This window comes from Vipera ursinii (assembly GCF_947247035.1).
Source record: "Vipera ursinii genome assembly, chromosome: 3".
Lineage (NCBI taxonomy): Eukaryota > Metazoa > Chordata > Lepidosauria > Squamata > Viperidae > Vipera > Vipera ursinii.
This window is the reverse complement of record NC_139516.1, coordinates 189945793-189970846: the sequence shown is the minus strand read 5'-3', so window position 1 is coordinate 189970846 and position 25054 is coordinate 189945793. Positions and strand designations below refer to the sequence as shown.

Genomic DNA, 25054 nt, shown 5'->3' with positions numbered 1-25054 from the left:
GTGGTAGAAGAGAACCCACTGAAGAAACGTGTTGTTACCAATTAACATTAATATGTAGTTCAGAGCCCACCTCAATAACTAATGCACCCTAATGTAAAAATAGGCTGAGTTTTTAATCAAGGACACTCTCGGCTAGAGACTCACCCACCACATCAGAAGATGGTGGCAAAAACTCCCGAGATGAGAGGAAACAAGGAAATTGCAACAACAATTACAGAGGCATATCCTCTGTGGGTCATTTGAACATTGCCACCCCTGCATATAAATCAGGTCTAACTATTCATAGAATTTACCTGACTGGAACATCTTGCAAGGCAACATATGGCTCTACTTATACAATCCTGTTGTTTCCAACTCAGGGTATTTTTTTAAAGGCTCCCTATAGTTTAAGTCAGTCAATCATTTTCTGATGTGGTCTTACACATTTAAATATTTATACAATGCACTTTATTTGCACATATGTGATACTAGAGATACTTTTTTCACTGCATGAAAGTAATGAAGGCCATTTTGCAGTAGTTACTCCTCCACCAGCCCATGCAAACAGGCCTCCTTCAAGATTGTTTGCTTGTTTTCTGTTAAGCACATTGCTCAAAATATGACAAAAAGCAGAAATTGGAGCTACAAAGACTCTTTTTTCACAGTGATATTTGAACCAGATGTAAAGATTTAAATCACACTAGCTCTTATTTTATGAATGTCCTTTTACAATAAGAAAATCCTGGAATGCCTTGAAAACAGAAACTGATGCGAAACAGATGTTTTATCTTTTTTAGCTTTGCTATTGTAGTTTTGTGATGGGTAATTAATGCAGAAAACTTTGTATAGGTATGGAGATCACTAAAGAGAAATCCTGGCATGAGATTATTTGGATAATGGCAGAAAATATTGCTTGTATATACTTTTATTAATTTGAGCCATCGGTTTTGTATGCACAGAACCTCCTATTAGTTGTGGCAAAAAACCTTCATTAGAGTAACAGGGAAGATACGTGCCAGGTATCAAATGTGCCAGATAACAGGGAAGATATGTGCCAGATTCTTTTTTTTTTCATTCAACAGGATAAACCAGAAACTAGGGCATAGTCTAACTTTAAACCATGATATCATTTGGAGGGACTGGGTGAAACCTTCAGTGTTCTCTGGTTATGCCTACTATCTGAACTAAAAGGAAAAAAAACAACTTAGGAATATTTTTCTATGTTATGTAGATTGAACCTTAGTAGATTGTTAGTGCCTATTTGGTTATTATTATGTGAGAAATAGTTGACATTACAATTATTCCTCAAGTTATATTCCAATCTCATTTACACAAGCTTAAATCCATCCAAACTGGTCCATGAAATCTAGATGTCTTTTCAATGGCACAGTAGAAAGAATTTTAGTATAAAATACTCTTTCCTGCCATAATTGTTTAATTTATTATTGCCAAAATGGATAATAAAACTAAACAGGATATACTTGCTGTAGCTTCTGCCAAGTATTCTTCAGAGGTTTTGGTCTGCCTAAGATAGCTGCTCTCTGTCAGGGCAAAACTGCTTATTATTATTTATTTATTTATTTATTTATTTATTTATTTATTTATTTATTTATTTATTTATTTATTTATTCGTTTTATATACCGCCCTTCTCCCGGAGGACTCAGGGCGGTGTACAGAGCAAAGTAAGTATACAATAAACCAACAATAAAACAAATAAAACCCCAGATCTACAAATAAAACCCCAAATCTATCAGGCCAAGCCGGCTTGCTGGAATAGATAGGTTTTTAAATCTCGCCTGCATCAATTTCTCTATGAATCAGCTTAGATGCTGTATATCCTACTTACATAATCCAGAAAATAGTCGACCCAGGGTATCTTCTGGCCCATTCAGACTTGAATTCAAAGAGGAAAAGTGCACTTTTGATCTCAAGTGTTTTCACACTGAAAATTGACCAATTCCTTGGCATTTGCTACATCTGCACCCTTCCAAAGTCACTCAGTGTCTAGCACACCCTGGAAATCTGTTCTCCAGCTATGAACTCACATATCTTTTCCTTATCTTTGCTTTCTTTGAATATGTACCTTCAGTTTCAGTTAATTATTTCATGATAAGCACAACATTGCATTACAAGCTTAGATCTGAACCTTCAAATTATTATTTTTGTTTATGCTCCAAAATGGAGAAGCCACATTCAGATCACCACTTGGATTTCAAACTTAAAGAAAACCTTAGCTTACTGGCCTGGGTATAATGGCAAAAACTATATAATCTTTGGTTTCTGCTAAATGGGAAATAAGATTCCATCCACAGTATCACAATATTCATTTTGGGGAATATGCAAAAAAACAGAAAAAAATTACTATGTAAGAGAAAAAGAGATATTGCAAAAATTAATTTATGCAAACACCAATCACTGTAACTTTTCATACCTATCCTTGCAAACCCAGTCTTCTTTCTACTATATCTTTATAGGAATTCATACATTTCCTTTTGTTCCTTAAACTTATTTCTTTCTATTTGAAGACCTCATCAACTCCACCCAACTACAACTACTACCTCTAGACTTTCCTCCCATCCCATTCACATTTCTTCATATATATCTTTCACAATTCAATCCTCATTCACTGTCTCTATAGGACTTTTGTATTCAATTCACATTCATTCAGCAACCTTTTGTTCATTTTACTTAAGGAAGATGAGCAGTGTAGAAATTTGATAAATAAATTTTCTTCCCTATATAAGAGCAAAAAAACACCCCCCACACACAACCCAATCCATATATTTACCAGTCATACTCATACAACACCAAATGATGACATGTAAATAGGTTTTATGCATTTCATTTGCTTGTTTCATTTTCAGTAAAATGCATGACACAACAAAAATGACCTGAGGCCAGTTTACCATTCCTATTTCAGTCCCTTCACTCTGCAAAGCTTTTGATACTTCTTCACTCTTAGGAATCTTGAGGTGATATCTGTTTAACCTTTTCATTTCAGGCCTATTTGCTTACCTGTTGCCAAGCCTGAAGGGTTTTATGCAGAGAGTGGATGGTATGTTGGCCAAAGCTGATGAATACAGGATCCACTACCATATTTCCATCCAAAATCTTTTCCATGGAATTTCCAGAAACAGAAAGCTGCCCAAATACACCAAATGGTTTTGCAACAGTTTGCTTAGTTAGATTTCTACACTCCAAAAGTTTGCAGTCAATTCTAGTGGATAACTGCATGTCTCTGAAGACGGATCCATCACTCCATTGCCTGAAATAGGTATGAGGTTCTTCAAAAGAGATGACTGAATATTCTAATTCAGATGGCACATTTTTATCAGATATAAATGGATGTAGGAACTTTGGTGGTCCTGTAGAACAAAAGGTAAAAATAAATCACTTATACTTAATATAATGTTGCAGATATAAAACTAGGAATGAACATATGCGGAAGAAAAATATGCCGGGAATGACCACACTATATTTTTCTAGATAGAATTGGAACAAAAATTCTAGGTATTATTTAGCCATAGTTAACTAATCACAAACATGAAATGTAAACTGAAAAATATTAAAAAAACAACAATATTTTCTCCACTGAAAGTTTATTGCTATCAGCAGCATTTCTATTAAAAATGTGCTTATATTCAAGTTCTGGAATCATACAATATAAGTCTATGACTTATTTCATTCTAAGTTACAATCTAACCATTACACATACATTTTTTGCAAGGTTAACTGAACTCTATTTTTCAAAAGCTTTTTTTTCAAAAGCTTTTTGGAAAGGCTCTGCCCACTTGAGTGCCTCTGAGATACATGGGTTCAGTTCTCAGAATCCTAAGCAACCTGGACATTACTAAAAATTCTGGGAGTTGGTATCCCTATTTGTGAAAGGTAAAATTAGCTTTTGAAGTCCCAAGATAAAACCTAAAGCTGTAAGAAAGAGTAGTCTCATAATACATAACCTGACCTTTAGTCAGAGTTTGGGTGGAAGAGAGACCTTTTGCATGTCTCTTTGTATTTAGAAGTATAATATCAATAAATAAAAGAAGCTGTGTGTTGTGCAAAAGTTAATATGCTAAGGCCTATATTAAATGGTATTAGGAATGTAGTAGGCACCATGGTACTCTCCAGACATAGGATGTCAGCCTTGCCCTCCAGCCACATGGCCAGCAACAGTGGCTGGTAGGTCCCAAAGCACTGGAAAGCATTAATTTGTCTGCCCCTACAGTGAACTAAGTAGTAACTATAAGCTGCTATTGCAAAGGTGATACTGAGAACAACAGCATTGCTAATGAAAAGGAGAAACAATAAACAACCAGAGCTAATAAGAACTAAACAGCAAAAGTCCTTCAAATCAGAACAGAAATTAGAAATAAAAAATGATAAGCATATTAGGAGAACAGATACTCATTCATGACTGCATGTTCAGATACAGTGCTAATATGTAAGTTGAAATAAATGTAATCATTGATGTAGGTAGAGATCAGCACCTGATGAGCCCAAAACGGAAATAGAAAATATGACTATTGAAAATATAGTCAATTATCAAAAAGATATAAAAAAGCCAAGGCTATCACAAGCATACATACAATCCTTTTGCAGATTTTTTTAAAAAATAAGTGGAAACCAAAATTACAGTACATTACTTTGAATTTGCAGAAAATAATTATCCCAGAAAACAATACTTGACAGTTTATCTACAATAGTCCCAGTTGCATACATTTAATTGTTCCACTGTGAATAAGTTAGGTAAGAAAACAGCAATTAAGAAAGCTTAGTTTTTTTTAAAAAAGGTTCTAAAAAAGAAAAAAAATGAATCTTTTGAAGGACCTCTGCCTGATTCAGGCTTCTTTTGTTCCTTTCCTGTCATTTGAAGTGCTAAAAATATTAATTAGTAATGGGGAAACTTGGAAAACTTGGAAGAAAATGTTAGTCATTCACCACTTTCAAAACCATCATTTAAGCAAGATGTCATGCTTTAGAAATTGCTTAAATATTTGCTTATTTCTCATTGAGAATATTATTTGAAATTAGACAGTATAATATTATTGGAAATAAAACTGACAATAATGCAAGCACACATTACTGAATGAACCCAGGTGGATCGCATCTCTCTACTACCGATTTCCTTTTAAAACAATACTGTATCTGAGTTTTGAGTACTTGGTACTTCCTTTGGAGACTTTTTGTTCAGCAGCACACATAAAGTGGGGCAGGTTTTCTGGCAAAAGTGAAAAGCAGAATGTATTCCATTAGCTTCACAATAAAGTGAAGGGAGGGGGGTATTTGGGCCCACAACTGAAGCTTAAAAACTGAAGCACCTTCTGCAATTACTGCCTTCAAATACATCTGCTTTTTACACATTCCTGCTACTGATAAGTGGGTGTAAGCTATTTGAGCATATGGTCCAGTGGACAAAAGAACTGCAAATGTAAAGCAGGTGAGGTGATGAGTAAACGGAAAAGCAATAGCTACAGATTTCTGTTTCAGAATTTAAGACACATACCTCTGCCCAGCTGATCCAGATGGTGGCAAAGATGAAGTTCGGCATGAGCAAACTGAATTGAAAGTCCCAAGGCAGGCACGTACCAGGGAGTGAAGCATGAATCTACCCTAGTACAGGCTGCTAGGGCAGTAGGAGTCACAAACTGTTCAGAGGCACTTTGGGAACCCGATTCACTTTCTGAACTGGGGAAGAGAAGTGAGGAAAAAACAAAAATAATATTCTAATATACTGAATTAAATTGTTTTCTAAAATAGCAGCATCTTTGAGGATCAGAGCCCCAATAATGTGGTCATTATTAAACACTATTAATTTGGAACACTTATTTAAATAATAGCATTATAACGAGAATATATTATGTTCCATTTAAGTTAAATAAACCTTTCTTACGCAATATTCTCCAGATCTGCACCTGAATTGTTTCCTAGAACATACACTAGTCATCTAATTTAAAAAAACGGTGAGAGAGTAAGGTATTCTTAAAATGTTGGACTAGAGTCAAGAAAGGATTCTATTCTCACTTAGCCATTAAGTTTTTACAGATGACCCCAGATGAACCTGAGTCAATTATTGTCTATTTGATTGAATTAAACTTAATCAGATTGCTGAGGGGACACAATGTAACAGAAACAAATTCCTCACTTTGAACACAAGCATAAATTTACAAACATTCACTTCTATTTTATTATTTGAATTCAATATATTGTAGTCAATCTTGGTAATTTCTTAGAAACATGACTAAGTAAATACAGTGGGCTATGTCCTGGACCTATCTCAACAAACTAAAGTTAAAGATAACTATAGCTTGGGATTCAGATGTAATTTTACATCTGATAATTTTAGCATTTTTCTAGACCTGCAAATCTAAACCTGTGTAACGTGGTGTTTCAGTCATCTATTTCAGTAAGATTTCTTTCAGCAAATAATAAATTGTTTGAAGAGTCATTGTTCTTGTCTGTTTCAGTGTTCTAGCACGATCTGTCTTGGTGAAATAAATTACTGTTTCATAATCAACACTGTATTTACCTTTGGTCATCCCCTGAATTCTGGTTGCTGTTCAGAACAATTCTCCAAAGATCAGAAGCTACAAGCTCTTTCGGATCAGTTATTAAGTTGATGTTTGGCAGGGACAACTCACAAACTTTGCTTTCTGATAAGCTGAACTCTCTGAAAGCAACAAATGACTTCTGGAGCTCATCCCAGTATTCCAAACTGCAGGGGATCTGAAACAATTGCAAATTGTAGTTGCCTGGCATTTCTTGACAAAGACAAAGACATTTATTTGCAGTGTAATATACAGTTCTGCTATTTGTCTGTCCCAGAGAGAGAGAGAGAGAGAGAGAGAGAGAGAGAGAGAGAGAGAGAGAGAGAGAGAGAGAGAGAGAGAGAGAGAGAGAGAGATTCTGTCTATGCATGCATCCAACCATCAATATATGCATACATAATGTCTATCTGTCACTCTATCTGTCCATAGATCCCACTGAAATCCTAAAGGACTCTTGGCAGTTCACAAAGATAAAAGATATAAAGACACAATCCACAATCAAATTAAAATTGGAATGTTTCAGGATGTATAAACACAAGTCCCAACAATAATCAATCTATAAATCTCAGCCAAGATGACATCTGCCCTCTGGAAGAACTTTATTTTGAGCTGTTTCTGGAAAACAATAAAGTTGGAAGTCACCCTCATTTCCATTGGGATGCCATTCCAAAGGACCGATGCTGCCATTGAGAAGCAGTACTTTGTCAGTCATCTTAATGTATTTTTTAAAAGGTTTAATATTAATATAATTGACACCAATATTTATCTCACTGGGATTAGAGCATATTTCTTACCACACAAAGGGAATATTAACTACCATACAATGCATACACATTTCTCTAAATTATGCAAAGTAAAATGCAAGCAGATATTACTATAATTATAAAAAAACCCAAGAGAATGAATTCTGTGTTTACATTTAGAACACATTTACTGAGATTTTGATTAAATGGCTTTTTTAACGCCATTTTCACATATACAAAAAACTAAGACAGAAATCAGTATTTCTTAGAGCACATCTGTAATAGATCAGGAACTATTTTGGATAACAATTATCTTCTTGGAAACTTTTCATGCAGGGTGTGACTCAGTTCAGGATAGGATATCCACCTCATCTCAGTCATAAGACAAACCAACCATCAAAAAAAAAGAGAAAAGGTTCTTATCTAGATCAGCTTATTAACTCTTAAACTACTAATTGCTGTATTTAGGTGGCAGGTCTGAATTGTCTCTGCTGCTCCTTAAACTGCTGATAAAGAAAAGTGATGTGTGACCCACACCAAGTTGTAAAATTCTTTTTTAATTTACAGTTTTCCATAGAAATGTAAAAAGAGAAGCAATAAAGCACAACATGAAAACCCAGACTATGACTTCATTAACAAAAGCAGTTTCCACTGACAAAACTATGCAAAGAGACAGGTTTGGTTTTGCCACCAGTTTTACATGATCCTGTAATCTGATGGAGAATATCTCCCAATACGGGATTTCAACCCAACTCTGAGTAGTCCATGTAACTGATTTTCTAAGAAAAACATGTATGATTACTTTTTGATAATGCAGCATTAAGTAGCATACAAAGCAGCTGAATGTAGTTTTCTGAATTTCCACTATGGCCTGCCAGAAGAATTTAAGAGATAAATATAGTATGACAATCTGAGGGAGCACAACCCCTTGGTGCACAGAACATGTCTAAGAGTATATCATTTAATCTTCACTTTCCAACTCTGAGAATCCCCAGACACTCATCAGAGCTGATGTACTATCAGCTAGATGATTCATGGCAACAGTGGAATTAATCTGCTTAGTGGAGTAAGGGGTGAGCTTCAATATCTTTCCCCAGTTGTCCCACTTTATTTATTAAGAAAATTTATATGGCCACCCAACCAACTCATGGTGATTCCAGGTGGCTTACAAAAGTAAAACCCCAAATACAAAAATCAATAACAGCCCCCCACACACAGAGACACACACACCAACAATCAAACAAACCATTTGATTGGCTTCATGTCACTCTGGGGTTCCCACAACCACTGGCAAAACCATGTCTTCAGGGCCTCTTGAAAGAGTAAGCTAGGGACCTTCCTTCCATGTCTATGTGCCCTAACAGAATTATTGTATGGTAGAAGTGATTTAAGTGATTTTATTTTTAGGCAATCTCGTGATCTGGAACACCCTCTTAATCTATTAAAGCCATTTTATTACACACCAGGAACTGACTATATAACCAATGGCAAGTTTGAATTAACTATTTAAAGAAGCTTGTTTTTACATTAGTTAATAAAAAACTAAGTAGCAAAAGAAAGGAGAATTTTTAACTATAATCCTTCATTTTAATATATGCAATATAAAAAAAACCTGTTAATATCAGCAAGCACACAGAATACATGAAAAACTGAATTCAAATTAAAAATACATACTGTTATGTTTATCAGTGAGTAACTGCTTACAAAATGCTAGGTCTTGGGAAACAAAAAAAATCAAACTACCTAATAAATATTAAAAAGAAAGTTATAATTCTGCACACAAATCCCTATGAAGAGAGAAAGTCTCACCAGAATGCACAGGTTTATAGCAACAGAGACCTTTATGAATTGAATTTGGGAATTTAAACTGATTTACATTATGTATTTCTATGGATACCACATTATTTATTCTTCTGGGTGGATAGATTATAATTAGTGGCCCAGCTTGATAATTTTAAAGGAAGATGAATGCTTTAAGCAGTAGCAGCTGCCAAAAATAATAAGTCTAAAACTTGAATATCAAGTATATTGTACAAAATGACTCATGGGCAGGGGAAGTAAGATTATTAGGTGCCATTGAGAGTCTCATAAGAAAAATAAAATTGTATTTTGTCTTGAGAAATAAGATTAATAATCTCCCTACAAGTCAAATAATACTTATTCCAGAAATATTGCTGCTGTCATTTCTGCCACTAGAACATTGGCTTCAATGTTACTGAAACATGCATTTCACAAGAAGTTGTAACACAACATTTTCTTTATTTGTACACCCTGACTATCGCTTATTTGTTGGTTTATTTGTATGTAGTCCATCTTTATGATTTTTTTTACAAATAACTTATGACAGCAAACATATCCATCACACCTTCCTCCTCCTATTTTTCCCACAACAACAACCTGTGGTCAAGAAAGAGTGACCAAGATCACCCAGCTGGCTTTCATGGCTAAGGCAGGACTAGAACTCACAGTCTCTGGCTTTCTAACCTGGTGCCTTAACCACTAGACCAAACTCTTCCAAAAGTGACACAAACTGAAAGTGGCACAGGTTGAACAGCAAAAGTGATAAATATTTGGATTTTATCTCAAGCAAACTAAATAGTCATCCAAGAGCATCAAAACATATTTCTCCAATTCTGAGTCACTTTCCAACTAGAAAACCCACATGAGAATTCCTTGATTTGACCCAAGATAGAGTTCCTACTGGAAAAATTGATTAGTTATGGAGCATTTCTATCCCTTAAAAAAACATAATTCTCAGAATAACATTTGGCTATTACAATAATTTTTAATGGTCTGCTTTTTTAAAATCATATAATTCCAACTCTCTCCACAGTTTCTTTTTACAGAACTGTTCAGGTTGCATCAACTTTATCACAGCCTATATTACCATTATCACTGTTGTCCATTCATTCTCTTCACCTCAACAATCAGCATCATTATTTCATATGGAGCAATATTTTTACCCATTCTAACTTCTAACAATCATTTCCGTGCCCTTCCTGGCTGGTTTATGCAGCCCGGGAGAGGACACGCAGCTGGTTCCAGGCAGTTATATCGGCTTCTTTGAGTGAGGGTATCTTCCCCGCCGTCTTGAAGGAGGCGGTGGTGAGGCCTCTCCTCAAGAAGCCTGCCTTGGACCCAGCTGTATTGAACAACTTTCGTCCTGTCTCCAACCTTCGCTTTCTTGCGAAGGTTGTTGAGAGTGTGGTGGCGCATCAGCTCCCTCTGGTCCTGGATGAAGCGGATTATCTAGACCCGTACCAATCGGGTTTCAGGCCCGGGCACAGCACGGAGACGGCATTGGTCGCGCTGGTGAATGATCTCTGGAGGGCTCGAGACAGGGGGCATTCCTCTGTCTTAGTCCTATTAGACCTCTCGGCGGCTTTCGATACCATCGACCATGGTATCTTGCTGCGGCGTCTCAGGGGACTGGGAGTGGGAGGCACAGTTTTACAGTGGTTCTCCTCCTATCTCTTGGGACGTTCGCAGTCGGTGTTGGCAGGGGGGCAGAGGTCGACCGCGAGGTCTCTCATTTGTGGAGTTCCTCAGGGGTCGGTCCTCTCGCCTCTCCTGTTCAACATCTACATGAAGCCGCTGGGTGAGATCATTCGTGGCTTTGGAGTTGGGTATCATCAGTATGCTGATGATACCCAACTTTTCTTTTCGACCCCAAACCACCCCAGTGATGCCCTCAACGTGATGTCCCGTTGCCTGGAGGCGGTTCGGGTCTGGATGGGGAGGAACAGACTCCAGCTCAACCCCGACAAGACTGAGTGGCTTTGCATACCTTCATCCCGGGTTTACTCGGACATTCCATCTCTAGCTATGGGGGGTGAATCATTACCCCCCGTAGATAGGGCTCGCAACTTGGGGGTCCTCCTAGATTCACGGCTCACCTTGGAAGATCATATAGGAGCCGTGACTAGGGGGGCCTTCGCACAGGTTCGCCTGGTGCGTCAGTTGCGGCCCTATCTTAGCCGGGATGATCTATGCACAGTCACTCATGCGCTCGTGTCCTCTCGTCTGGACTACTGCAACGCTCTCTACATGGGGTTGCCCTTGAGGACCACTCGGAAGCTCCAACTGGTACAGAATGCAGCCGCGAGAGTGGTGTTGGGAGTCTCCCGATACTCCCACGTTACACCTCTGCTCCGTGAGCTGCATTGGTTGCCAGTTGCCTTCCGGGTGAGATTCAAGGTACTGGTAACGGTATTCAAAGCACTCCATGGCATGGGGCCGGAGTACCTCAGGGAACATCTGCTGCCGGCATCAAGCTCCCTGCGCCCTGTGCGTTCCCACAGAGAGGGCCTCCTCAGGGTGCCACCGATCAGAGAATGTCGATTGGTGGCCCCCAGGGGGAGATCCTTCTCTGTGGGCGCTCCGGAGCTGTGGAATCAGCTACCGGTAGAGCTCCGGACGGCGCCCGATCTTCGCTCCTTTCGTCGCGATCTTAAGACATTTCTGTTTGTACAAGCCGGCCTAGCCTGAGGGGGAGTATTGGGGTTGTTTTATTTCTCGCTTTTTAATTTTTTTGGGGGTTTTTAGCGTTGTATTTATATTGTTCTTAACTAGGGCTATTGTTTAATCCTGTTTTAATGTTTGTATTCGCTATTTTATTCTGCCCTGTGAACCGCCCTGAGTCCTCAGGGAGAAGGGCGGTATATAAGTGTTATTAAATTAAAAATTAAATTAAATTTCCAAGCTGGAACCTTCACTTTTTTCTTTACCCCATTTCCTTCCTGGTATTAAGATATGCAGTTTAACTATACCTGATAAAGCATCCACTGAACTCAAAACTGAGATTTTGTGTTACATAAATCTGCCTATTCTTAATGCATCCCATTTGGTGCTCTTTGGAATGTTCTTGGCTATCGAGCAAGGACCTAATAACTGGTGAGATACAACTTCGTAAGATTTTTGCAATGAACAGTTAGGAAAATTTAAACAAAGTGGAATTTATGGGACAGCTATTAAAAACATGGAACAGTCTTTTTCCTTAGGTCATGCGTCTCCATCAATTTAAATTTTCAAGAAAAAATTGGACAGCCAATTTGTCTGGATGGTATGAAGGCACTGTACACAGCAAGAGGTTCATTAGAGGACCTCTAAGGTCCTTGTAATTCTATTTTGTACATTTTATAATATAATAATAATAATACATAGTAGACATTTTCCCATTTTTTTAAAGTTTAGGGGTTCTTCATCCAGAATAAAAAATTAGCACCTGGTTGCTCTTTCTGGTCCTTGAGAGTATAATATATGGGGATACTCTGGTTATTTTTTATTTATTTTTAAATGCTTTTGGAACCCTGCAGCATTTGGCCTTGTATACATTTCGGCTCTAAAGATGGCATTTTAGAGGACAACCTGAATACACAATATACAATTTTAATTCTTGACAGATAATTGGAATTTTGTTTCTTCTTCATTTATTTCTCTTCTTGTTCCTTTCAAGGTCTATTAATTTTTTCACATGTTCTACCCTCTCACTTTTCACCTGCAATAGAGTTTTCCTTGATCTGCATAGCTGCCAAACCTTGACATTTACCTATTTATGCTGTCACTGCATTCTTTTTCATTTTTCTGATAAAGCATTCAGAATTAAAATGTTCCCAAAGGGGTTATATAATTAAGTTGCTTTCTCTTTTGTATTATGACTGATAAACTATCTTTTCGAAGACGAATATTTTAATAGGTCCCTTGGAAGCTTTTTTTCCCTTTGAAAAAGCATACTGTTTCTTCATGATTGCATTCTCTGAACATCACATGTTTGACAAGATGTGAGTAATCATTCAAGGCAAAGCAAAATATGTGTCAGACAGTAATTTGTGAAACAAGAGATGTTGAATGCATGATTGCATGGAAATTACCCCTTTAATTTTAAAGTTTTATTTGGTAATCTTTAATATGTATGTTTGCAGAATAGAATAGAATAGAATAGAATAGAATAGAATAGAATAGAATAGAATAGAATAGAATAGAATAGAATAGAATAGAATAGAATAGAATAGAATAGAATAGTTGGAAGGGACCTTGTAGGTCAGGGGTGTCAAACTTGCAACATCATCTGACGTGTTGCAACATATCACAACTTTTTTCCATTGCCGACAATGGGGTGGGCGTGGTTTCAGCATGATGCATCCGGTCCACGGGACAGTAGTTTGACACCCCTGTTGTAGATCATCTAGTCCAACCCCCTGCCCAAGCAGGAGTCCCCACACCATTTCTGACAGACGGCAGTCCAGTCTCTTTTTGAAAGCCTCCAGTGATAAAGCACCAACAACATCTGAAGGCAGTCTGTTCCATTGGTTGATTATTCTCACTGTCAGGAAATCTCTCCTTGATCAGTTTCCATCCATTATTCCTTGTCTGGCCTTCAGGTGCTTTGGAAAATAGGTTGACCCCCTCCTCTCTGTGATAGCCCCTCAAATATTGAAACACTGCTAACATGTCTCGCCTCGTCCTTCTCTTCACTAGACTAGCCATGCCCATTCCTGTAACCGTTCTTCATATATTTTAACCTCCAGTCTCCTAATCATCTTTGTTGCTCTTCTCTGCACTTTTTCTAGAGTCTCAACATCTTTTTATAGTGTGGAGACCAAAATTGGTTAAAATATTTTAGGTGTGGTCTTACTAAGGCTTTATAGAGTATTAGTACCTCATGTGATCTTGATTGAATCCCTCTGTTAATGCAGTTTAGGATTGCATTAGCTTTTTGCCACACACTGTTGGCTCATATTTAATTGATTGTCCACTAAGACTCCAAGATCCCTCTCACAGTTGCTGCCGTTAAGCCTGATATCATCCAATCTATATGTGTACTTTTGGTTTTTCTCGCCTAAGTGTAAGACTTTACTTTTCTCTACATTGAATTTCATTTTGTTAGACAGGGCCCAGTTTGGAAAAAGGAGAAAGAGAAACCTGTACTTAATATGTGAAAAATTCTCTTTCTAGGTCCTGATGTTAAATAGCTGAAAAAATGCTGGAATCCAATATAGGAACCACATGTAAAAGTTGGCACTAACATGGATTATTTTGCTTTGGTTACAAAGTGAATCCATCCAATAAATGACATGGTTTAATTTTGCAGACTAGAGATATTTTGAATACAGGCTGTGCAGAGAATTACCTTGCTCAATGGCAGGTCATTTCAATACTTTATAATGGTATTTTAGTTCACCTTGACATTGAGACATAGCCTCAGTTAATTTTCAGAAGCCTTGGATAATTACTCTATCTACTAGTGGGGGAACATGAATCAAGGTCTGTAAGCATTTTACATTTTTATAGACTTATGAGAATGACATGCAGTAGACAGATATAGAGGATTTTTATGGAAAGGAAGTTTATCAACTCTGAAGTTAAGGGTAATTTTATAAGTTCTTTATTATAAGTAATGTGTTGCCGCAAAGAAGGGGGGTCAACTTATTCTCCAAAGCACCAGAGGGCAGGACAAGAAACAACGGATGGAAACTAATCAAGGAGAGAAGCAACCTGGAATTAAGGAGAAACTTCCTAACAGTGAGGACAATTAACCAGTGGAACAGCTGGCCTTAAGAAGTTGTGGGTGCTTCATCACTGGAGGTTTTAAAGAACAGACTGGACAGTCACTTGTCTGAAATGGTAGGGTTTTCTACTTGAGCAGGGTGTTGCACTAGAACACCTCCAATGTCCCTTCCAGCTCTATTCTGATTGATTGTGTGACTTTTTTTTTACTCAAAACTCAGCTTTTGAGTTTCAAAAACTTTAGGAACATCCAAGTTTCATGTGAGACCCTGTTTTCTGAAGTACTGACTGAAAACTCTCTGACTGAGAAGGTTAAGAATTAAGAGAGACTCAGTTTGGTATAGTGGTTGAGCCATCAAGCTAGAAACCAAGAGAGGATGTGTTCTATTTCCACCCTAGGTATGAAAACCATCTGGGTGACTTTGAGCCAGTCACTCTTATTCATAGAACAGAACAGAACAGAGCTGCAAGGGACCTTGGAGGTCTTCTAGTCCAGCCTCCTGAACCTATACCATCTCAGACAAGTGACTGTCTAGTCTCTTCTTAAAAATCTCCAGTGATGGGGCACCCATTATTTCTGGAGGCAAGCTGTTCCACTGATTAATTGTCCTCACTGTCACAAAGTTTCTCCTTAATTCCAAGTTGCTTCTCTCTTTGATCAGTTTCCAACTATGTTTCTCATCCTCCTCTCTGGTGCTTTGGTGAATAACATGACCCCTTCTTCTTTGTGGCAGCCCCTCAAATACTGGAATACTGCTATCATGTCTCCCCTATTTCTTCTTTTCTTTAGACTAGCCAAGCCCAAGTCCCACAGCTGTTCTTTGCATGGTTTAGTCTCCAAGCCTTTGATCATCTTAGTTGCTCTTTGAATTTTTTCCAAACTCTCAGTGGATTCAGCTCAATCCACTTCACAGATTGTTGTTGTGGGGAAAATAGGTGGAGGAAGGAGTAAAACAAACCTCCATTTGGAAGGTGCAAATGGTTACTAATCTGGCTCACTGGGAGCTCTCACCCTGTGCTAATTTATGCTAGGCCCAGAAAAAGAAAGTCTTTGATATAGATTGATGAAATTACCAATATCAACTCTCCTGTTATCATTATGGAAATATCAACACTAATCTTAATGTCATCACTAAATTTCTTGACAATACTCTTTCTGCTCTACACAAAATGAGGTTCACTTTGGCAAGATTTGACACACTATTTCCAAGATGCTGAAGGGGAGATTCAACAGCATTGCTTATCAGGAACTTTGATGTGTGTCTTTAGAATCAGCAACTGAAATTGTTATATGTATTCTAATGTGTGGTCTTCTGAAGCATGTCTGACAATTAGAGACAATATTTTTTGGCTGACTAGGAGCTGTTTGGCTCTAATTACAGATTATGTGTTACTTATTAAGAGATGAAATTTCTATGAAAATCATGAAATGTTTACCCTTGCAATTGCTATGAGAAGGTGGGTGTGTCAGTAGTATTTGTTGATAAATAAGCTAGCTCAAGCACTCTAATTGCTCATTAGCAATCCTATCCTTGTCAAATTCCTTTAATGAGTTGGTTTTTATGTGGGTTTTCTTTTTGGTCTACAACTGTACAGATGTCCTCAGTGACGAACCACTCGTTCATGACTGTTCAAACTTGCAGGTACTTATGACTGGTCCCCAGAATTTCAGCTGTCACAATGTCCCTGTGGTCCCATGATCACTATATGGGCATTTGGAGTCCAGTTTGCAATCATGACAATGCAGCATCATATGATCACATTTGCCATTTGCAACTTTATCAGTTTCTGACAAACAAAGTCAATAGGATAGCTGGCAGGAGCCCAAATGGTGATCATGTGACATGCTCACTTAATGACTCGATTTACTTAATAGTGGCTACAGGGAGTGTGGTAATTGCTCTGCTTAGCACCAGAGTGACATGACATCATGCTTTATGACTGTTGTGGTTAGTGATGGCAATTCTGGACCCAACTGCTGTTGTTAAGTGAGGTCTTCCATTATAGCAAATAAATAAAATACATAAATTTCCAAAAAAAATGTATGAAGGAAAAGATGGAAGAGAGCTATAGTAAAACCTAAGGATTAAGTTATGGTGATGTGTTAGAATTTTGTTAAGGGGCATGTAAAATAAAATTGAAGGAAGATTTGATGACAGAATGATACCAAAGTATCATGGTTTACTTATGTACAAATATCAGGAAAAAATAAGGAAGCTGAAATATTTTTTCTTTTTGCTTTTGAACAATGTAAGACTGAGTTTGAAATAGAATTGTGCACAAGTTATGGACATGTGATTGCTAAAATGTATAAACTTTTTAATGAAATTTGGGACAGAAGTAGAACAAGTAAATTATTGGATGATAAAGTAAGTAAAAATTTTGTTGTAATACTCAGATGGAACAATGGGAGAATATGTAGTTGAAGGGGCTAAAATTTATATTGTGTTATAATCTTAAGGACAATTTTATAAAATTAAATATTATTGGCATATGTCACCAGAGAACTGTCTAGAATGTAAAAGGTAATTCAAATTTATGTTGGAAATGTGAACAAGAAGGGACTTTTTATCATGCTTGGGAGATGTGTAAAAAGTCAGAAAGTTTTGGATTCAAATACATACAATAATTCAGAAGATTTTAAAAATTAATATACAATTTAAACCAGAGGCTTTTTTTGCGGTGGATTGATAAATAGTTGGAAAAACATAATGCAACTTTGTTTTTATACATAATTACTATAGTGAGATTTTTATATGCACAGAGGTGAAAAAATCTGACATTATCCACAATTTATTTATTTATTTTATTTAGTTATATTTATATACCGCCCTATTCCCTGAGGACTCAGGGCGGTTTACAGGGAATTAAAAATACAAAATACAAAAATTAAGAACAAATTAAAAAGTATTAAATTAACCCTGTAGTCAGTTAAAAAACCCCAAGTTAAAAATTCTTCCTCAGTCTGGGCCCGAGAGCTGAAAAAGCCAGGTCTTCAGGCCCCGGCGGAATGATCGGAGGTCGGGGGCAGTCCTCAGCTCCACCGGCAGCTGGTTCCAGAGGGCAGGCGCTCCCACTGAGAAGGCCCTATCCCTGGGTGTCACCCGCCGGCAATCTCTCACCGGCGGAACCCTGAGCAGACCCTCCCTGTGGGAGCGCACTGGGCGAAGGGCGTTTGATGCCGGCAGCAAGTGTTCCCTCAAATATCCCGGACCCAGGCCATGTAGGGCTTTATAGGTGATAACCAGCACAATGGAGGAATGGATGGTGTTGATGGAACCGAAATGGCCAAACGGACACTTTTAATTAGAGAAAAGATTTTATCTAACTTTATGGTTGACTGGAGACACCTTGTAGACTTTTTGCAAGAAACAGAAAAAGATGAATGTATGACCTATGGTTCTCATGATTAAAAAATAGATTATGGAAAAAAAATGGACATCACGATGTAATCACAGAATAAGAGGTAAATTCATATTTATAACTGCTGTAAAGAAAATCAGAAGCTATTTCTTCCTAGTTCCTTTTTTTGCTTTTCTGTACTTTTGACTTTGTTCTCTCTTTTTCTTCTCTTCTCTTTTTTTGCTCACTCTCTATATTAGTTTTTTTTAGCTTTTATCTAACCATTTTTAATAATGTTATATCATCATCATCATTTTAGCCATTGTCTATCTACTGCAGGATGAAGGCCTCTTCTGCTTGTTTCCAACCAATACGGTCCTGAGCTTTCTTTTGCCAATTGGACCTACAATACTAGTCGATCCATCTTGTTTTAGATCTCTTTCATGGACACTGTTTATCAAGTGAGATCCATTCTATGACTGCCTTGGTCCACCTGTCATCAGTTCTTCTTGTTATGTGATCAGCCCATTTCCATTTCAATTCTTTTACTCTCTTGATGATATTGTATACGTTTGTTCTCTAATCCATGTGCAGGTCTTAAGATGGAAGGATTGCACAAGGCTTATTGAATGAGGGCCTTCCATCTAAAGTACCCAAGTGAAGAGGAAATTGATTCTGGTTATGGAAATTTACAAGAAGTTAGCATATCTAAGCTGATATCAGCCACCCACTGAATAGACAGTAATGATGACAGATATCTCCCAATCATTGGTGGTCCTTAAGCCATTTTAGAAGGTCTCACTGCTACTACAATTAATGTAGGAAGCAAGGCTTTTTGCTAAATTTCTTCTGCATTTCTCATATGATCACTGTTTGTGGAAGCAAAACACAATGTTCTTGGTTACAAGCTTTAGTTGAAAATTCCAAAGTATTAAATAAATACATGCCAGTTGTCAAGCATCCAAATTTTGATCATGTAACTATGGGATGCTGCAATGGTCAAAAGTGTGAAAACTGATCATAAGTCAATTTTTTCAGTTGCACTGTAACTTCAAATGGTCACTAAATGAGTAATTGTAAGTCAAGGACTACTTGTAACAGGAATCAGTATCCACAGAACAAGTCCATACAGCAACTCATAGGGCACACTAAAATACTTACTAATACAACCTCACACCTATTTCTTCAGCAACAGAATGGCATACGACTTTCACTAAATAATCACTAATCATTTCTAGGCCCAATCTAAAATTCTATTTCTGATTGCCAAAGCCCAACATGGCATAGATGCGGCCACTCTTAACAAATGGTTCCTCCCATTCTCCTTCTGCTATGCATACAGTATCAGCTGAAAAAGCTCTTTTCAAAGTGCCTCTACAATGGGAAATCAGAGGCAGCCCTGAAGTTAGAAAAATGAAACAACTATTTGTTTCACCAGTCATACCTGCTCAGCAATCTGCAAGTCTATTCTCAAAGCAGGGAGCAAGATAAATATTATAAACATTGTTTGAGTTTTATTTATTAGTTGTGTCAATTTATATGGCTACCCATCTTAAAGCAAATCACATCTTATTGGGCTGACAAGCATAAAACAGGTACATACCTAGAAAAACAACAGAAAAAAACCCGTAAAAGATGCCAGCCCCCCCCCCCAAATCCTCTCAATCAGCCAATAAAACACAAACAAAATAGCACATTATCTTCATCTGCATTGTGGCATGTACTCAAATTAAAGCTCCTTTTTCAGTGCTGGTAACTTCAATGATTATGATTACATTTCTGTGCAGCTTGGTGTAATAAAGTAGTCATCTCCAAATTTATTTGTGAAAGTAACTAGGTCCCTTCCAATCTGAGAATTTTATTAACTGGTAAACAAAGTTATTCCAATATTTCAGACATATCCATACAATTTTCTGAAGTTCTTTCTCCTAAATATGTTGTCTTTAAACCTGAGGGACAAGCCACAAGTCACCTTTATTGGAACCTTACCTCCACCGTGGACTATCCTTATTTCACGGCTGCCTTTGACCCCGACAGCAAGAATAACTTACGGTATTAGGAACTCCCGTTAGCATTAATTTGAAGCTAATAAGCCCTCTTATCATGTAAAGGTGGTAATCCCATAAAAGGGATACTCCCTCTTGTATTGTTGATCATTCCACCAGCTCAAAGCTAATATTTATTTATTTATTTAATTCCATTTATATCCCGCCCTTCTCCGAAGACTCAGGGCGGCTTACAAGCTTAGCAGTAGCCTTCATTCTATGTATATGCCTGCTTATTAGGGCTTTCACACACACCCCAAGCGGCATTATTACAAAGTCAGCTTAATTGCCCCCAACAATCTGGGTCCTCATTTTACCTCCCTCGGAAGGATGGAAGGCTGAGTCAACCTTGAGCCTGGTGGGACGCGAACCTGCACTAATTGCAGGCAGCTGGTGTTACTTAAGGAGGCATTAGCCCACTGCTCCACCAAGGCTCTGCAAATAACAACTTAATCAAGGAACCATCAGGATCACCCCCACCAACACTGGTAGGGCAAGACACTAGTACATAAAAAGAGAGCAATTCCCACTCCCTAGTGTGTGATGATGTTACCTAGTTGGGTAATGAAACTTCTGCAAGAAAAAAAAACCAGAGAGCCCCAAGGTCCCCACAGTTCAACCCTGAGCTACAAATATTCTCTTCTGTTATATAAATTATTAAGATTATTATTATTAATTCAATGTCCTGTATTCATTTTTTTCTTACACAGGAATGAATCAAATTAAAAAAAATACTTCCCCCCCATGATATTGCATTTAAGTTTTCATTATGGGAAAGTCCAGCAGCTAATATATGTATGCACATTTTACTAATACTTGGACAGATATGATTTTTATTAAAACCCATGGAATGCTCAGTTATATAGCTGAAAATCCAAGTCTGCTTGAAAAAGAGTTTTTTTTAAAAAAAACACATATCTCCCTGCCTTTTAGATTACTTAAGAATGAGGCTCCTATACATCTTCAACTAATAGAAGCCATAAAAAAACTTTTGTAATATTGGAACCAGTTGAGAAACCACAAGTATTCAAATGCAGGAAATCATGATTTTATAACATTTTAATGTGATCTCCTCTTGGGAAACAAAGTTAGCCAAGCCTTATTTCTGTACAGGAAATATTCACTGTATATTTGTAATATACTGTGGTATGGGGCACAGCTGCACGTTTTTCACCTGTAATGCCCACTGGTATTGTGGTTTATTGCATTGCATCAAGATTGCCTTCCTGTCCGGAAAGCCCTCTAAGTACAAACAAGATTCTGAGCTGAGGTTTTATTTTCCCTTGGTATCAGAATATGGTAATTCAAGAGCCATGAGAAATAATTTTAACCTTTAGGAAGAAATACATAACATTCCTTTATTTTTAGAAAAAGCATATGGCCAGCTTATCTTATCAATTCATCAAGCTACTAGGTTTAGAGCAAATGCAGGTGTGCTGAATAGATCTGTGAACTAAAATGTGCCACAAAACCTGCCTCAAATCTCATTAAAAGAGGGGGAAATAAATGAACAACTAAATATACATTTAAAAGCAGTTTCACAAAACACAAATTCAGAGGGAAAAGAAAAATGCATTACACATGTTTGTACATATATATGGAAATAAAGTCATACAAACCCAGTATCAGTTTTTTACAAGCTACCTTAAAACTTCAACAGCAACAATAAAAAAAAGGAATACTTTCAAGAATTCTGGCTCTAATATTTATCTGTTTTTGCATTTCATTGCAGTAAAGCCACTATACCATTGTATACAAAACTACCCATGTGAATCAGATCATCAAGACATCTAGCCCAATATTTACTATTGTAATTCCCCACATTACTACCTGGGATTTATAATGGAGATGTGTACATGTCAAACATGCACTTGATACATGCACTTATTGAGCTTTAACTGCTCATGAATTTTACATTAATAAAAATTCAGTAACAACCAAACAAAAACACTGAAAAGGCAAGTCATGTATGTGTGTGTGTGTGTGTGTGTGTGTGTGTAGAGAGAGACAAAATATTCTGTTGTTTACAAATTACCATAACCAAGCTGAAATTACATTATTCTAAATTCCACAGGTCCTGATACTACATATAAGAAAGAATCCACTTCCTTGAGGGACTCTCTTTTGAGAGTTCCTGCATAGTGTGAAATACAAAGGACAAGAAGAAAATCTAAAACTTTATTGATTGTAATGCTAAAAGCATTGCATCTGTGCAATGTATAGAGCCTCTATGGAATTACTCCTCCGGTGGGTTTAGGAAAATTTCCTGGTGCTCTTAAAATATGCTGCGCCTAGTTTTAGGACCAACAGATATTATGGCAATCAAAACTCTCAAATATTTATATTTTAATTTTTCCATTAAAGTTCTCCCAAATGACATTGATGTGGGAGAGCAATCTCCAATTTATATACTTCTGGGACCACAGTAAAAAGAGAGAGAGAAAGAGAGAGAGACCTCAGAACTCATATCTTGACCACTTTTGTTTTTATATACATAACCTACTTCCATTTTGTGGTTTCCTTTAGGTGGCTTTGGAATATAAATATACAATAAATCTTAGTAAAAAGAAATATTTTATTCCATACTTTATATTATAACAAGGAAGGGGCCACCCTCAATTCCAATAGGCAAATTGAACTACAGTTTAGCTTCCTCCACAGAAAAAGCAGAATTAGCCATTGATGTATAGGCATCTATGGTAGGACCTGCAAAAGATACTCTAGGGAAGGTCAAAGAACATTTGGTATCTTGGATATGTGAAGATGGTCCTGCAAGTAATCTAGACCCAAGCTTTGTAATAATAGAACTAGAACCTTGATTCAAACCCAGAAGGAATCAATAACCAAGTGTAGCTATCCCAACAAGGGTACTGGGACATTTGCTGGAAATACCATTCATCTCCTCTGCTACCAAATTTTGGACTGTCTTTAATTAATTAATCTGCTCAATTTCTCATGACTCATGTCTGTCTTCACAGGCTACTGTACAAAAAGGAAATTGCTAATAAACCAATTTTGAGCTTGCAAGTGTTATCACCACTAAGTCTTTCTTCTACAGGAATAAGTGTACCTGGTTCATTGGGAGAAACTAATAAAAATCTACTCCACCAAGATATAGCACTAAGACTAACCTGATAGTCAAGATAAAGTATGGGTTATATTTCCTTGAAAACAAGAGACAGTTTTCACTCTTTACAGATATTAAAATAAAACATTTAAAAAACACATGGCATCTACTTTTATTGAAACAAAATAAATCCCTACCTATTATTATTATTATTATTATTATTATTATTATTATTATTATTATTATTATTATTATTAATTTCTGGACAGTTAGAACAATTAATCAATGCAACAACTTGCCTCCAGAAGTTGTGAACACTGGAAGTTTTTAAAAAGAGATAGGATAGACATTTGTCTGAAATGGTGCACGGGTGTCAAACTGATGACGTCACGTGACATGTCACGATGTATCACGACTTTTTCCCCAGCAATGGGGTGGGTGCAGTTTTGGCATGACACATCCTGCCTGCAGGCCGGCAGTTTGACACCCCTGGTAGTTTCCTGCCTGAGCACGGGGTTGGACCAGAAGACCTCCAAGGTCCCTTTCAACTCTGTTATTCTGTATTATAGAATGATCCTCCAATTTAGCATTATTTTGCAAGTATGGGAATTCCAATATACAATTACTGCCTTATTTGCTTTTAAGCCATTGTTCAAATAAAAATAAAAACCCTTGAATTTTTGCAGGAAACATTTAGGATCTACAGGACTTATTGCTAAATCCAGTGCAAAAGAATAAAAAGCTGTATTAATTCCATTTCCAATTAAAGGCAATGAGATTGGTTAAAACTGAAGTCTTTTAAGCCAGAGAAGAATTTCTTCCTTCCTGATAACTGTGGTAGAATTTTTATGGCTTTCTTTGCTAATACCAAGAACTTAAATCACTGCATGTCATACATAAATTATTTGGATTTCCAAAATACTTGCTTCTGAAATGTGAGAAATGACTCAAACATCAGTAAAATGTGTGGTTTTCCAAAAAGCTCTTTTCCCAGGCTCTCAAATGCCAGCTCAACATTGTAGTCTCAATGGGAAATGTGAAACAAAAAGACACAAGTGAGCACAAAATGAAGTATTCTCTCTGAAAAAATATGAATGCCTCTGATGCGCCTCATAATTGTTTTCTCATGGCATGCTGTGTCAAATCTTTCTTAAAGTTATGACTTGTCTAATTTCAAGACAGTTGCCCCAAATCCCTTATTTTCTTTAGGCACTATTTTAGGGAGCGCTATTTGAAGCAGCATTTTTTTAAAAAAAGTCTATTTATAGTTGAACATGGTGCTAGAAATAAATATCCAGCTCATACATTTAATTCTTATTGCTGTTGTTAATCGAATCCCATGGTCGTTAGGCGAGGAAACTTCCTGCTGGCTTCCACAACCAAATCAGGAAGGAAGCCAGCAGCAAGTTGTAAATCCCAGGCAGCTCATCAGCAGGCCAACATAGGCAGCTCACAAGAGTGCCGGCAGGCTACTGATGGGTGTGCATGGGTGTGAAGGAGCTCCTTGCAGGTGGAAACTACTTATTAAACTTGTTCAATATTCCTTATTTTCATTTTATATTTTACAAAGTGCCAAAAATGCAATTAAGGCACACACAAAAACCCAAATCAAGCAAATTTCTTGCTTTTCAAAAGATTTTTTTTCCTAAAGTTTGATCTTCCCTAAACTTCAACAAAACCTGCTGTAAATGGTTACTACTTAAGAATTATATTGGAAGAAAGATAGTTTGCCTACTATAGAAGATTGGTCACTTAAGGTGTCAAATTTGGCAGAAATGGCTAAGATTTCTGCTTATTTGAAGGATCATTCACAAGAAAGATACATT

General features: G+C 37.1%; 1 protein-coding gene across 2 annotated transcripts in view; it reads right to left on the bottom strand.

Moving 5' to 3' along the window:
• The window catches only part of VPS13B (vacuolar protein sorting 13 homolog B), a 354177-nt gene that overhangs the window by 56075 nt on the left and 273048 nt on the right, over positions 1–25054 (bottom strand). For both annotated transcript variants that reach the window (XM_083358950.1, XM_083358949.1), the window contains exons 40-42: positions 6507–6703; positions 5484–5665; positions 2996–3345 (exon numbers count right to left, since the gene is read on the bottom strand). In XM_083358950.1, coding sequence (XP_083215076.1) covers positions 2996–3345; positions 5484–5665; positions 6507–6703 — 729 coding nt within the window. The remainder of the gene's footprint in view (positions 1–2995; positions 3346–5483; positions 5666–6506; positions 6704–25054) is intronic.